Genomic DNA, 14,606 nt, shown 5'->3' on the forward strand with positions numbered 1-14,606 from the left:
ATCTCCTAGAATGCATCTGCTTTCTCAAGTCTCTGTTTGAAGGCCCTTGTATATGTTGCCTCTCTGTTTGGAATGCTCCCCCAATTGGCTAACTTTTATTTCTTTTCAATAATGCAGACATCACTTCTTCAAAAAGTCCTCCCTGGTTCCCTCCAAGCCTTAGTTGGTGCACTCTCTATGTGCACCTCTGGGCTCATCTCTGTCATAGCATCTATTTGTTTACTTGTCTCCCCCACTAGCTGCAAGGTCATTGAGGGCAGGAATTGTATCTTTCAGCTATGAGCACCTTGCCCTGAGCCTAGGTGCTCAATAGATTAAGTAAGGCTGTCTAAACTCCATGATAACCTACTGACTTAACAGTAGCAGATTTTACCTCTCAGGTGGAATTTGTGGTGTATGTTTGTGTGTGTGTATGTGTGCACACTGCTGATGGTAATAATAGTGCCATCAGTCACACCAGTGTCTCATTTTTACGAACCAGCAGAAAACATTATGATCGCCAAGATTTGCCACCATCCTGAATGGGGCTCTTGGATTGAGGTTGTGGGAGAGCAAGATTTGGCCACCCTGAAATCTATCTCTTTACCTTGGTTGTTTTCTCTGAGGACATTTGACCTCCCCCACTAACTGCCTAAAAAATTTGACATGGTGGCTCCTTCCTGGAACAGATCTATCATGATGGCTGTAAAGATAACGTAGGGTAAATGTTACAACAGGAAAGGCACCAACAAGCCCCTCTTATCAAAAGTTCTGTCTCTCTGGCCACATTCTCTGGATGACCCTGCGAAGAGTTGCCAATCATTTACATTTATAAGGGAAATCTCCATTTGTAAAGGTATCTCCCTCTGTTTAGAAAAGAGAGGGGGATGAGCTCATCTCTAGTGACTTGTCAATGTGGAAGGTGAGGCCTTGAGCTACATAATAAACCTTACTCTTGTTTACTGTGCTTTAGTGGTAATCTCCTGTAACTGACTCCCCCCACCGCCAAAATCCTCCTTTGTCATTGGCTGAAAAAGATATTTAAGACGAAAATTTCTGCTATTGTGTTGAGAAACGCAGTGTCCCTGCTTTCTCCCATGTATACATGTTATTAAACTTAGTATTATTTTCTCCTGCTAACCTGTCTTGTTGATTATTTGGCCAGCCAGAAGAACCTTAAAAAAAAAGGGCAGAGGGAGATTCTCCCTCTTCCCCCGACAGTTTTGGCGAGCCAGCCAGGAGCCACACTGGCTGGCAAGTTGCCTTCTCTGGCTGGAAGACCTGCCTTCTCCCTGGACTACTGCAGATAATGAGATAAGGGAACGCCTGACGAAAGCCGGCAAAAAGGTAAGACTTCTTACCACGTCAGCCTTCCAGAATCTCTATCTGCGGAGTCCGGCGGAAGGAAATGGTGAGAATTTTTTCTCTTTCTAAATTTAGATTGGCAGGAGAAAATATTTGGGAAACTAGTTTCTTGGGCTTTTAGTGACTCTTGGTTTAAATTTGGTAGAGTACTCTTGGTTATGATCTTGATCCCTTTTCCTCCCAGAGGTAGCCTCTGTTTTTCTCTTTTGTCTGTGTCTTTTGTCATAAGAAGGAAATACCATAGGGTAGGACACAGGCATAGGCCCTATAAGCCTGCTGTCTGGGCCAGCCCCACAGACTGGTGAGTTTGCGGGTCTCACCAGACCGGCGTCTACAAACTTTGCTGTGGGTTAATATACACATGAAGTGAAGGTCATTGCCGAGGGCATCTTGGAAGCCAAAAAGGCTGCAAATTTGGTGGGCGCGGGTCGAGCAGTTAAGAGCCATTAGGGCGCTCGCCACTTTCAGAAGACTCCCGTGTCAGGATAAGTTGGGTCACGGAACCGGGTAGATGACACAGGTCCCCCGCCAACTGCAAGAAAATGTCCGTGCAACGACGAGGTACTCTGTAAAGCACACAGTCCCCAACCCCGCGACATCTCCCCCTCTAGATATTATTCTGGCTCCAAGAGACCTAAGGCTTGGCTAAAGCTGTCATTGTGCACAGAAAAAAAAAAAAAACCGGATGAGGTTTTTCCTTCTGTCTTGTTCTGTGTCCTGAGAAAACTTGGCTTTGTGACCAGTGAGAATATTCTCCTTGGTCTCCACCATACGGAAGGTGCATTTACCGGGGTGGACCTTGGTGGCCAGTCGAGTAGACTGGGGTTCCGAACTGTCTCTTTGTCCGGCTGTGCCAAGCTCTCAGGGGAGTTTGTCATAAAAGGCCCAGTCCATAAGGGCTTTTGTCGTCTTAACCATCATTGCTTGTTAGTGCTGGAAAAATCCCATTCCAGTATCGCCTGCCCGGTGTCACAGATTAGCGGGTCTGTGACTGGAGGCGTCCCACACTATTGTGGGAGACCGGAGACCCGTTTTCACTACACCATCCTTACTGCCTGTGCAACGAAGGTCTTTACTTTTTCTGAATATCTTTGGGAGTGAATTCTGTGGATCATGGGGGCTACATCATCTGCGCCCTCACCAGGGACGCCTCTTGCGTCCAAGGTAGATTTATTCTAAGCGTGGAAAGTTACCTCCGGGTCTTTCCTTAAAAAGGCTTATTGGTTTGAGTCACTATTGGAATAAATATACAAATAAAGATCCTACTCGTCAACGGCCAGACGACGGATCCTTTGAATTGGAAAAACTTCTAAATTGGGAGAAAAAAAAATGTTTTGAGAGCTCTCACATAATTATTTATTTGGTACCTAAGAAAAGGCCAAAAAAAAAAGAAAGAAAAAAATTTGACTAGCCTTAAGACCTTGACTCAGGTTACAATTGAATTAAAAACATGTAAAAGTGTAAGTGTTGAGAAGATTATAAAGGTTAAAATGTTTGAGCTAATTTTATATAAAGAGGTTACATCAACCTTGCCTGAGTATGTTTTAAAATGTCTGACTGGGAATGCCCCCCTGGTCCAAAATTATAAGACCAAGACCTATTGATAAAAATCTTAATGATAACTATGTTTAAAGGTATAAGAAGTGATAAAAATTGCATGAAATTTTGTAAAAAAAAACTGATGTTATTTCTATTACAGAACTGGTTAACAAAAATAATAATTTAAATGATGGCTAATTTTATCTGAAGTCTTATGAAGTCTTATAGACAATCTAAATAATTATTGGGAACAAGTAAATAGTTGTAAAAAAGATAAATGTCAGATGAACTTTAAACAATAATTATGTGTTATGGTAGTTACTGCTTCCAAACTCTTTTTGGTGACTTAAAGCTTTAGAGTTTTGCTAAATTTTATAAAAAAAAATTCACTGAATATCATCATTTCCAAATAACATTAGATATTAGACATTGATTGCTAAATGTACGTTTGTCTACTTTTGGCTTTTCATTACAGGAAAACTAAAAGGTGTTTTGGGTCTATTGGTAAACATGTGTTTTATTAAAAGATTATACTATAAGGTAACATGTTTCTAAAAGTTATGAAGTGTTTATAAATTTTCCAAGCCACAAGATACTAATGTAAAAAAAAGTTTATAATTGTTTAGTTTTTACTTACAAATTGAGGTTTCTAAAGGTTAAAATTTCTAATTAGTATATGTGATTAAAAATTAAGAAAAATATGTCTGTGTACAAGAAAAGTAAGATGTATAAAAAAGGTGCAAAAAATGGAAATATTTTGTTTGGTTGATTAAGAAAGATAAATTTGTCCTCAAGTACTAGAAAGAAAAAGAAAGACATGGGACAAATTCTGAATGTAAAAAAAGTTATAGAAGGTTTGTGGAAGAGGAATTCTGGAAAAGGAGTTTTTGCATGGTCAAGTTGGCTAAGATTGAAATAAATTTAATTAAGTAAATGAGTTTTAATAGCAAAAGTAAGCTGGTGCAAAACTGAAATTTCTCGTAAAAAGATAATTTGCTTAAACTTGATAAAGAGGTTATAAAAGATTTTTCTTTACCTTTGAAAAAGTCTACCAAAAAAAAAAAAAACCTGTTAAAATAATTTCCTGTGTTCAAAAGACTGAGGTCTCTCTATTAAGGCTTTTTGGACTGTTAATGCTATGTTTAATTTGACTTTTTATATTTTTGACAAGCTCCCCAAAATTCATATCTTAAATAAAGTCTTTTTTTCTTTAAAAATTTTCAAAGGGCCCTGGAACTTCTCAAAGAAATTTGCTCTCTTCCTATAAGGAAAAAGATACTAAACTTATTAGGCTTATTCAGTATGTTAAATTACATGGAAAACATTGTCAGACAAGTGATGATAAGCCTGCTTAGGTGGTATTTTGTGGGTTAATGTTATTGATATAGGCGTTTTAAAATTGTATAACATTACTGAAATTCTGATCTGTCCTGGTTATCAGTCATAATTCTGGTTATTATTATTTTAAAGTGTTATATGTCACAAAATTAACCAAATTTCCTTGTCAATTGCCATTTTAAAGTCTTGTTGTTTACAGACTTATTTCTTTACACTAATGCTTTTACAAAATATGTTTCATCTTCAGAGAAGTTCATAAAAAAGACTTTAACACTTACTCTAGAATACAAGTTTCTGACAAACTTTCTGATCATAAAACTAAACTTGGTAAAAAATTACAGAAATCTGATAGAGAAACTGACTTCATGAAGCTACTAACAAAAAAATTGGGATCAAAAATAGATTACACAGGACTGAATGAACTGATAAGGATGATTATAATTTTTATGATTTTTCATTTGAAGTATTGCTGAATTTTTAATGTTTTGTTTTTTCAGATTTAAAGAAAACTTTTTCTCTTTTCTCCTGAGATAGCTATGACTTACAACAATTTAGTAAATGATATTTTTATAAGTAAAATTAAAATATTTATCTTTTTCTCTCTATCTGATCCCTCAAATTTAGAAACTCTTAGTGAGTGAATATTGTTGTTTTCATGGCAATATAGTTATTTACATAAGTTCAATAAAAATCTGTTCTCCTTATAACAGGACACAATTAGAAACACTGGTTATATTACCAAGGCTGTGACTAGAACATCATATTTGCGATATAACCATACAGCTTTTGAGGAATAAAGATTCGAGTTTATAAAATAAAGCCACGTAGAAATATTGGCCTGGTACCTTATGTTCCAAGCAGCACTTAGCAGGATAAATAAAAAATGTCACTTATCTGGCAGGTACAAAGAACCTCAAAATATTTTGAGGGAACCTCGAAAGAAAAAAATTCACCCAAATCTGTAGATATTACAGACAACGTCTGATGACAAAATCCTTGGCTTGGCTTTCCTGGCCTCGAGAGGCCTTTAAAGTTCAATCTGAGATTCCTTATAAAAAGTTCCAGCAAAACAGATTTAAAAGAGCCTATGTGATCAATTGCTATTCTTGCTGTACTTATGTAAATAATTGGGCCAACTCTATTGAAACTAGACTTATTTTGCAAACTAGTTAGTTTTAATTTGGCTATCTTAATAAAAATGAAGGTGATTTTAGAGAAAAAAATTATATTTCAGTAAAAACTGTAGTATACATTTGTGGATATTAGATCCTAGTTTTGTTGTCTTTTGAGGTTTTTGTCTTATATCTGTTGACTGGACTGGATCCTGATTTCTTCTAGTCTCCTAAAATATCTGGCTACAGATGTCCAAACTAACGTTTTTGATTTTTTCCATCATTTTCATTTAAAATCACTAAAAACTAAACCTGCCCTTTTTCCTGAAGCCTTACAAACTGAAGCTGATGGACTTGATATAAACTTGAGATGACCTGACGACACCATCAGAGACATTTTAAACTACAAAAGATGCTTTGACGCTGACATCTAAAATTCTTCACTGGCTGTCCTCTGAACTCAAAAACTGCTTTACAACTTGCTCCAACCATTAACCTTGTTTTTCTTTTATAAAAATGCTTCTATTAAATACTTGATTGCTTGCTTCCACAATATAGGCGTAACCTTAAAAGCCCACCTGCATCACCACCTTCCAAAAAGAACTTAATTGAACTGATCTATTATCAGGACTAAAAAATGGGTTCAGTGAGATAAAACAATCTACCAACTCAGCTTCTGGACTATGAAACTTCTTTAAGTTTCAAAAGGACTGTGAAACTTTTAGTTTCAAAGGCGGGACTGTGGGAGATCAAGATTTGGCCACCCTGAAATCTATCTCTTTACCTTGGTTGTTTTCTCTGAGGACATTTGACCTCCCCCACTAACTGCCTAAAAAATTTGACATGGTGGCTCCTTCCTGGAACAGATCTATCATGATGGCTGTAAAGATAACGTAGGGTAAATGTTACAACAGGAAAGACACCAACAAGCCCCTCTTATCAAAAGTTCTGTCTCTCTGGCCACATTCTCTGGACGACCCTGCGAAGAGTTGCCAGACAATCATTTACATTTATAAGGGAAATCTCCATTTGTAAAGGTATCTCCCTCTGTTTAGAAAAGAGAGGGGGATGAGCTCATCTCTAGTGACTTGTCAATGTAAAAGGTGAGGCCTTGAGCTACATAATAAACCTTACTCTTGTTTACTGTGCTTTAGTGGTAATCTCCTATAACTGACTCCCCCCACCGCCAAAATCCTCCTTTGTCATTGGCTAAAAAAAATATTTAAGACAAAAATTTCTGCTATTGTGTTGAGAAACGCAGTGTCCCTGCTTTCTCCCATGTATACATGTTATTAAACTTAGTATTATTTTCTCCTGCTAACCTGTCTTGTTGATTATTTGGCCAGCCAGAAGAACCTTAAAAAAAAGGACAGAGGGAGATTCTCCCTCTTCCCCCAACAAGGTCTAGCTATTAATACAAATTTTAACTATAATCCAGGAGTCTGACCAGCACCCTCTGAGTTGGTAACTAGTTCTCATTGTCACAATTTTTTTGTATATCATAAAAGAAGCTACTCGGAAATTACGTATAAGATATTCCATGAAATTCAACTAGGGTTTTAAAATCTCTTTTACTTTAAGTTTCTGATTGTTATTTTACCGAATTTTAAAGATGAATTTTATATTTGAAATTTAAAAATTAAATACCCATTCTTCATTGTTGTATGTGGAAAATAAACTTTTCTCTTCAGAATCGTATATACGATAGGTGTCTGTCCCAAAGTCGCCAGCTGCTTGCTAAGTATTATGGAATTCTGTAAGAAAAAATCCATTTGATACATTTTACTCTTTTCATAGCCAAAATTATTCTGAAATTACATCATGATATATTGTATTTATTATTTTAGTTAAGACATTGTTTACATTTATAAATTTACCACATTTTCAAGATTCAGGTTTGTTTTTTTTCTACTACATGGCCTCCACCCCATTAGAACTTTATGAATTATAACTAAATCTAACATGTCAAAAATACTATGCACAATCAGAATCCTGAATGAATTGAGACTATGGGAACACTTTAATAAATACCCTTAGTTTTAATCTCAATGAAATACATAATGGAGTTTCTAAAACTAATCTGTTAGAATTATTTGTGTATGAGCTGCCTTCAAAACAACATACTTTTTCAAGGCAGGTTTCAAATAATATCTGGAGGCTTTAACAAAAATTCTCTTAGTATATAGATAAATCTGACATGCTCCCTCCTTTTTCCCTGAGATTTAAGTTGAATAGACTAGAATTATCCCTAATAAGGTATTTTTAGAATAGAGGCAATGGTTTCATTATGGGGCATCCTTAGAATAAAAAAATCAGATAATGAGAGCCAGTCTGGAATTCCATAGCTTCCTTCTGCCCTAATCCTCCAATAATGCTCCCATTTAATGTCTTATAAATACGTCAACCATCCACAAAGGAGCCTTTGAGATTGCTCTGATAGTGTCAGTAAGAGTGGAGTTGGAACTATGGGATTGTCTAATAAGGAGATTTAACCTATTTTTGAGAGTAGGAATGATAGTTAGGGAAGGCCTCCCTGGAGAATACATATTTGATGATTTTGATAGAGAAATATAGGTTTGCATGGTAAATTATAAATAATAGATATTTTAATTTTGTTTCTGAAAATCTTATTCACTATTCAGAATTTTAAATACAACTATCTTTCACATAACTGCAAAAGAAAAGAGTAAGTGAAGCATTCTTAATGTCACACAGAATAAGATAGAAATAAAATATAATAAGCAACACATACAACAAGATGATAGAAAAAAGGATAGGACAAGAAAAAGTTAAGACAATCATGTAAACAAGCTTAAAAACATATTTTTCCACTAAGGGTAATTCATGGTCATTAAAAATAATTTTATAAATATAGGAAAAATCACCACATAGAAATTATCAAAAATATGTTTTCTTGGGACTACTGTTACATATTCATGTTATATAGCCTGAAGTCTACATAGACATCATTTTCAGTGATAGCACAATATTCTGTTGAGTGAATTATCATCACTGACTTAACGCTGCCCTATTAGACATTTAGGTAGTTTTATTTTCTCACTATTCGAAATATTATTGCCATGGAAATCATCAGATATACAGTCTTTTCCGCAGTTAGGTCTATTTCTGTTGATTAGATTCTTGGAAGTGTGATTACTGGGTCAAACGTTACGAACACTTTAAAAATTCTTGATACATATTCCTAAAATGATTTCTAAAAGGACTACGACAATTTATTTTATTACTAGTAATCCATAGCAGAACAAATTTCACTACGCTAGTGCCAAACTTTGTATTATTATTATTATTTTTTTTTGTGAGGAGGACCAGCCCTGAGCTAACATCCAATGCCAATCCTCCTCTTTTTTGCTGAGGAAGACTGGCCCTGGGCTAACATCCATGCCCATCTTCCTCCACTTTATATGGGACGCCGCCACAGCATGGCTTAACAAGCGGTGTGTTAGTGCGCACTCGGGATCCGAACTGGCGAACCCCGGGCCGCCGCAGCAGAACGTGCGCACCCAACCGCCTGCGCCACCGGGCTGGCCCCTGTATTATTATTTTTAAAAGTATTTTTCTAGATGTAACATCAATATATGGTTATACATGTTGTTAAACTTAATAAACATTTTTTGTTTATCTTACCTGATTTTTCTGCAGCATTTGATAGGTTGGACTAATCTCCCCTTTGCAACACTCTCTTCCTTGGCTTCCATATTACCATTCCCACCTGCTCTGTGGCATCCCCAGCTTGATTGTAGACTCTCTTTGTCCTAGTACTCTCCTCATAGTACATTCTCTTCCTAGGCAATCTCATCCAATCACATGGCTTCAAGTATCATCCAATTCTTATAAAACTCCTCAAATTGTATAGCCCAGACCCCAAATTTTATATCTAGTGTAAGATCCATGTATCTAATTAGATTCTTAACCCTGACTTTTGGTTGTCTTGCAAGCACATCAAACCAATATGTCCAAAACTGAACTGCTTCCTGGAGGCTCTGCCTCCCAAACCCGCATTTATAAATATTTGTTGAATAAATAAAGAAGAAAAAAATCTCAGCACCAAGAGGAGAGTATAGCTCTTTCACATTACAGCTGTGAAAGAGCTCTTACACAATGAAAAGCTCTTACACAATTCAGACAGAATGAACAACTGTTACAAAGATCCTGAATTGGGAGAGGATTATTATGACTAAGAGATTCAAAGGAAGATAATGGCTACTGTGTAGTAAGTGACGGGGAGACAAGTCCAGGAAAAGATTAGAGAAAAGATAGGTGGGAACCACATCATGGTAAGCATTGTAAGTCTTGGAAAATAGTTTGGATTTTATTCTTAGTACAATGGGCAAATATTGAAGGAATTTTTAAATAGAGTTGTAAGTATTTTATTTTGAAATAGTTTGACTCACAATAGAGTCAGCTTTCCCAAATGACAATAGCTTACAAACCTTGGTGCATTGTCAAAACCAAGAAATTGATGTTGATACAACACTGTTAACTCAGGAACAGACCTTATTAAGATTTCACCATTTTTTTTACAGGCAGTCCTTATTTTTGGTATATTTCTGTAAAATTTTATTACATGTGTAGATTCATGTAACCATCACCACAAGCAGAATATAGGACTATTCTATCACAAAGAAGAAACTCCTTCATGTTACCCTTTAAGAGTCACAACTGCCCACCAAATCTAACTTCTGGCAACTACTTATCTGTTTTCAATTACTACAACTTTGTCACCTCTAAAATGTTATATAAATGGAATCATACTGTATGTAACACTTTAAAATTGACTTTTTAACTCAGCATCCATCCAAGATGTTGGGTGTATCAATAGTTCATTCCTTAAACATAAGAGCTAAAACTATAAAACTCTTAGAAGAAAACAGAGGGAAATCTTCATGACGTTGGATTTGGCAATGATTTCTTTGATATGACTCCAAAGGTACAGGCAACAAGAGGAAAATAGATTGGACTTCATCAAAATTAAAAACTTGCATGCATCAAAAAACACTATTAACAGAGTAAAAAGGCAACCCACAGAATGGAAGAAAATATTTTCAAATCACATATATGATGAGGGATTGATATACAGAATATATAGAGACCTCCTCAAACTCAACAACAAAAATAACCCAATTAAAAACCAGGCATTTGCGTGGAGTATCTTTTTCCATCCCTTCACTTTCAGTTTGTGAGTGTCTTTAGGTCTGAAGTGTGTCTCTTGTATGCAGCATATATATGGGTCTTGTTTTTTTATCCAGCCATTTGTGACAACGTGGATGGACATTGAGGGTATAATGCAAAGTGAAATAAGTCAGAGGGAGAAGGCCAAATACCATATGATTTCCTTCATTAAGTAGTAGATAATAACAACAATAAACAAACACATAGGGACAGAGATTGGATTGGTGGTTACCAGAGGGGAAGGGGGGAGGGAGGAGGGTGAAAGGGATAATTTGGTACATGTGTGTGGTGATGGGTTGTAATTAGTATTTTGGTGGTGAACATGATGTAATCTATGCAGAAATAGAAGTACAATGATGTACACCTGAAACTTTTACAATGTTATAAACCAATGTTACTGCAATAAACAAAAAATTAAAAAAAAAAAAAAAAAAAACCAGGCAAAGGAGTTGAATAGCATTTCTCCAAGGAAGATTAAACAAATAGCCAATAAACACATGAAAAGATGCTCCACATCACCAATCAAATCAAAACCATGATGAGATACCACTTCACACCATTAGGATAGCTATTATGAAAAACAAAAAACAAAAAAAACCCCAAAAAACCAGATGGCTTCACTGGTGAATTTTACAAACCATTTAAAAAAGAATTAATGCCAATCATTCCTAAACTCTTCCAAAAAATTGAGAGGAGGGAACACTCCCAAACTCATTTTATGAGACCAGCATTACCCTGATACCAATGCCAGAAAAGAACACAACCTGAAAAGAAAACTACAGGCCAACATCCCTGATGAATATACTTGTAAAAATTCTTAACAACACACTGGAAAACCAAATTCAACAGCACATTAAAAGGATCATACATGTTGATCAAGTGGGACTTATCCCTGGGATGCAAGGATGTTTCAACATATACAAAAAATAAATGTGATACACCACATTAATAGAATGAAAGACAAAAATCATACAATCATCTCAGCAGACGCAGAAAAGGCATTTGACAAAATTCAACACCCATGCATGATAAAAACTTTTAACAAATTATGCATAGAACCTCAATATAATATAGGCCATATATGACAGACCTACAGCTAACATCATATTCAATGGTGAAAGATTGAAAGCTTTTCCTCTAAGATCAGGAATAATACAAGAGTGCCCACTCTAGCCACTCCTATTCAACATAGTAATGGAAGTCCTTATTAGGCAAGAAAAAGAAATAAAAGGCATCCAAACCGGAAAGGAAAACGTAAATTGTCTCTACTTGCAGATGACATGATTTTATATATAGAAAACCCTAAAGACTCCACCAAAAAACTGTTAGAACTAATAAACCAACTCAGTAAAGTTGCAGGATACATAATTAACTTACGAAAGTCAGTAGGGTTTCTGTACACTAACAACAAATTATCTGAAAAAAATTAAAGAAAATTATTCCATTTACAATAGCATCAAAAAGAATAAAATATGTAGGAATAAACTTAACTGAGGTAAGATCTCTACTCTGAAAACTATAAGACACTGATGAAAGAAATTGAAGAAGATACAAATAAATGGAAAGGTATTCTGTGTTCATAGATTGGAAAAATTAATATTGTTAAAATTAATATTGTTAAAATGTCAATAGTACTCAAAGCCATCTACAGATTCAATGCAATCCCTATGAAGATTGCAAGGGCATTTTTTACATAAGTAGAAAAAACAATCCTAAAAGTTATATGGAACCACAAAAGACCCTGAATAACCAAAGCAATCCTGACAGTGGGAGGCATCACACTTCCTGATTTCAACCTATAATATAAAGCTATATCATCAAAACAGTATGGTACTGGCACAAAAACAGGCACACAGATCAATGGAATAGAATCGAAAGCCCAGAAATAAACCCACACATCTATGGACAGCTAATCTTCGACAAAGGAGCCAAGAACATACAATGGGGAAAAGAAAGTCTCTTCAACAAATGGTGTCGGGAAAACTGGACAGCCACATGCAAAAAAATGAAAATAGATCCTTACCTTACACCATATACAAAAATTAACTCCAAATGGATTAAAGACTTGAATGTAAGACCTGAAACTATGAAACTTCTAGAAGAAAACATAGGCAGTACGCTCTCCGACATTGGTCTTAGCAACATATTTTCAAGCACCATGTCTGACCTGGCAAGAGAAACAACAGAAAAAATAAACAAAAGGGACTACATCAAACTACAAAGCTTCTGCACAGCAAAGGAAACCATCAACAAAACGAAAAGACAACCTAACAATTGGGAGAAGATATTTGCAAACCATACATCTGATAAGGGGTTAATCTCCAAAATATATAAAGAACTCATTCATCTCAACAACAAAAAACTAATAACCCAATTAAAAAATGGGCAAGAGACTTGAACAGACATTTCTCCAAAGAAGATATACAGATGGCCAACAGGCACATAAAAAGATGTTCAAAATCATTAACTATCAGGGAAATGCAAATCAAAACTACAATGAGATATCACCTCACGCCCATCAGAATGGCTATAATTAACAAGACAGGAAACAACAAGTGTTGGAGAGGATGTGGAGAGAAGGGAACTCCCATACATTGCTGGTGGGAGTGCAAACTGGTGCAGCCACTATGGAAGGCGGTATGGAGATTCCTCAAAAAATTAAGGATAGAACTACCATATGATCCAGCTATTCCACTGCTGGGTATTTATCCAAAGAACTTGAAAACACCAGTGCATAAAGATACATGCACCCCTGTGTTCACTGCAGCGTTATTCACAACAGCCAAGACTTGGAAGCAACCTAAGTGCCCATCAAGGGACGAATGGATAAAGAAGATGTGGTATATATACACAATGGAATACTACTCAGCCATAAGAAATGATGAAATCCAGCCATTTGTGACGACATGGATGGACATTGAGGGTATTATGCAAAGTGAAATAAGTCAGAGGGAGAAGGTCAAATACCGTATGATCTCACTCATTAAGTAGTAGATAATAACAACAACAAACAAACACATAGAGACAGAGATTGGATTGGTGGGAGGGAGGAGGGCGAAAGGGATAATTCGGCACATGTGTGTGGTGATGGGTTGTAATTAGTATTTGGGTGGTGAACATGATGTAATCTATGCAGAAACAGAAGTATAATGATGTACACCTGAAATTTATACAATGTTATAAACCAATGTTACTGCAATAAACAAAAAATTAAAAAATAAATATATATATATTCATATTAAAAGAAAATGAAAAAAAAATAAAAGGCAGAGATTGCCAGAATGAGCTAAAAAAAAAACAAGATGCAACTATACATAGTCCACAAGAAACCTGCTTTAAATATAAAGACTCAGATAGATTAAAATTAAAAGGATAGAGAGGCTGGCCCGGTGGTGTAAGCAGTTAAGTGCACGCGCTCCGCTGTGGCGGCCTGGGGTTCGCCAGTTCGGATCCTGGGTGTGCACCAACACACCGCTTGGCAAGCCATGCTGTGGCGGCATCCCATATAAAGTGGAGGAAGATGGGCACGGAGGTTAGCCCAGGGCAAGTCTTCCTCAGTAAAAAAAAAAGAGGAGGATTGGCAGATGTTGGCATAGGGCTGATCTTCCTCACACACACACACAAAAGAAGTAAAGGGATAGAGAAAAAATACTATGCTAAAACTAATCAAAAAGAAAACCAGAGGAGCTATATTAATTTCAAACAAGGCTTACTTCAGAACAAGGAATATTATTAAGGACAAAAAAAGGCAGTACATAAAAATAAAGAGGTTAATTCTCCAAGAAGATATAATGATCCTAAACATCAATGCATCTAAAAACAGCACATCAAGGCAAAAACTGATAGAACTGAAAGGAGAAATAGAAAAATCTACTATTATAGTCAGAGACTTAAACATCCCCCTGTCAGTAATTGATAGATCAAGCAGGCTGAAAATCAATAGGGATTGATTTAACACTATCAACAACTTAATCTAATTGTCTTATACAGAATACTCGATCCAACAATAGTAGAATACACATTTTTCTCAAGCTCACATAGAACATTCACCCAGATAGACCACATTCTGGGCCATAAAACATA

General features: G+C 35.9%; 1 protein-coding gene across 1 annotated transcript in view; it reads right to left on the reverse strand.

Moving 5' to 3' along the window:
- The window catches only part of CATSPERE (catsper channel auxiliary subunit epsilon), a 189,187-nt gene that overhangs the window by 105,453 nt on the left and 69,128 nt on the right, over nucleotides 1-14,606 (reverse strand). The window contains exon 8 of the mRNA XM_058533520.1: nucleotides 6,981-7,087. Within this exon, the coding sequence (XP_058389503.1) occupies nucleotides 6,981-7,087 (107 nt within the window). The remainder of the gene's footprint in view (nucleotides 1-6,980; nucleotides 7,088-14,606) is intronic.

This window comes from Diceros bicornis, chromosome 38 (assembly GCF_020826845.1).
Source record: "Diceros bicornis minor isolate mBicDic1 chromosome 38, mDicBic1.mat.cur, whole genome shotgun sequence".
NCBI lineage: Eukaryota > Metazoa > Chordata > Mammalia > Perissodactyla > Rhinocerotidae > Diceros > Diceros bicornis.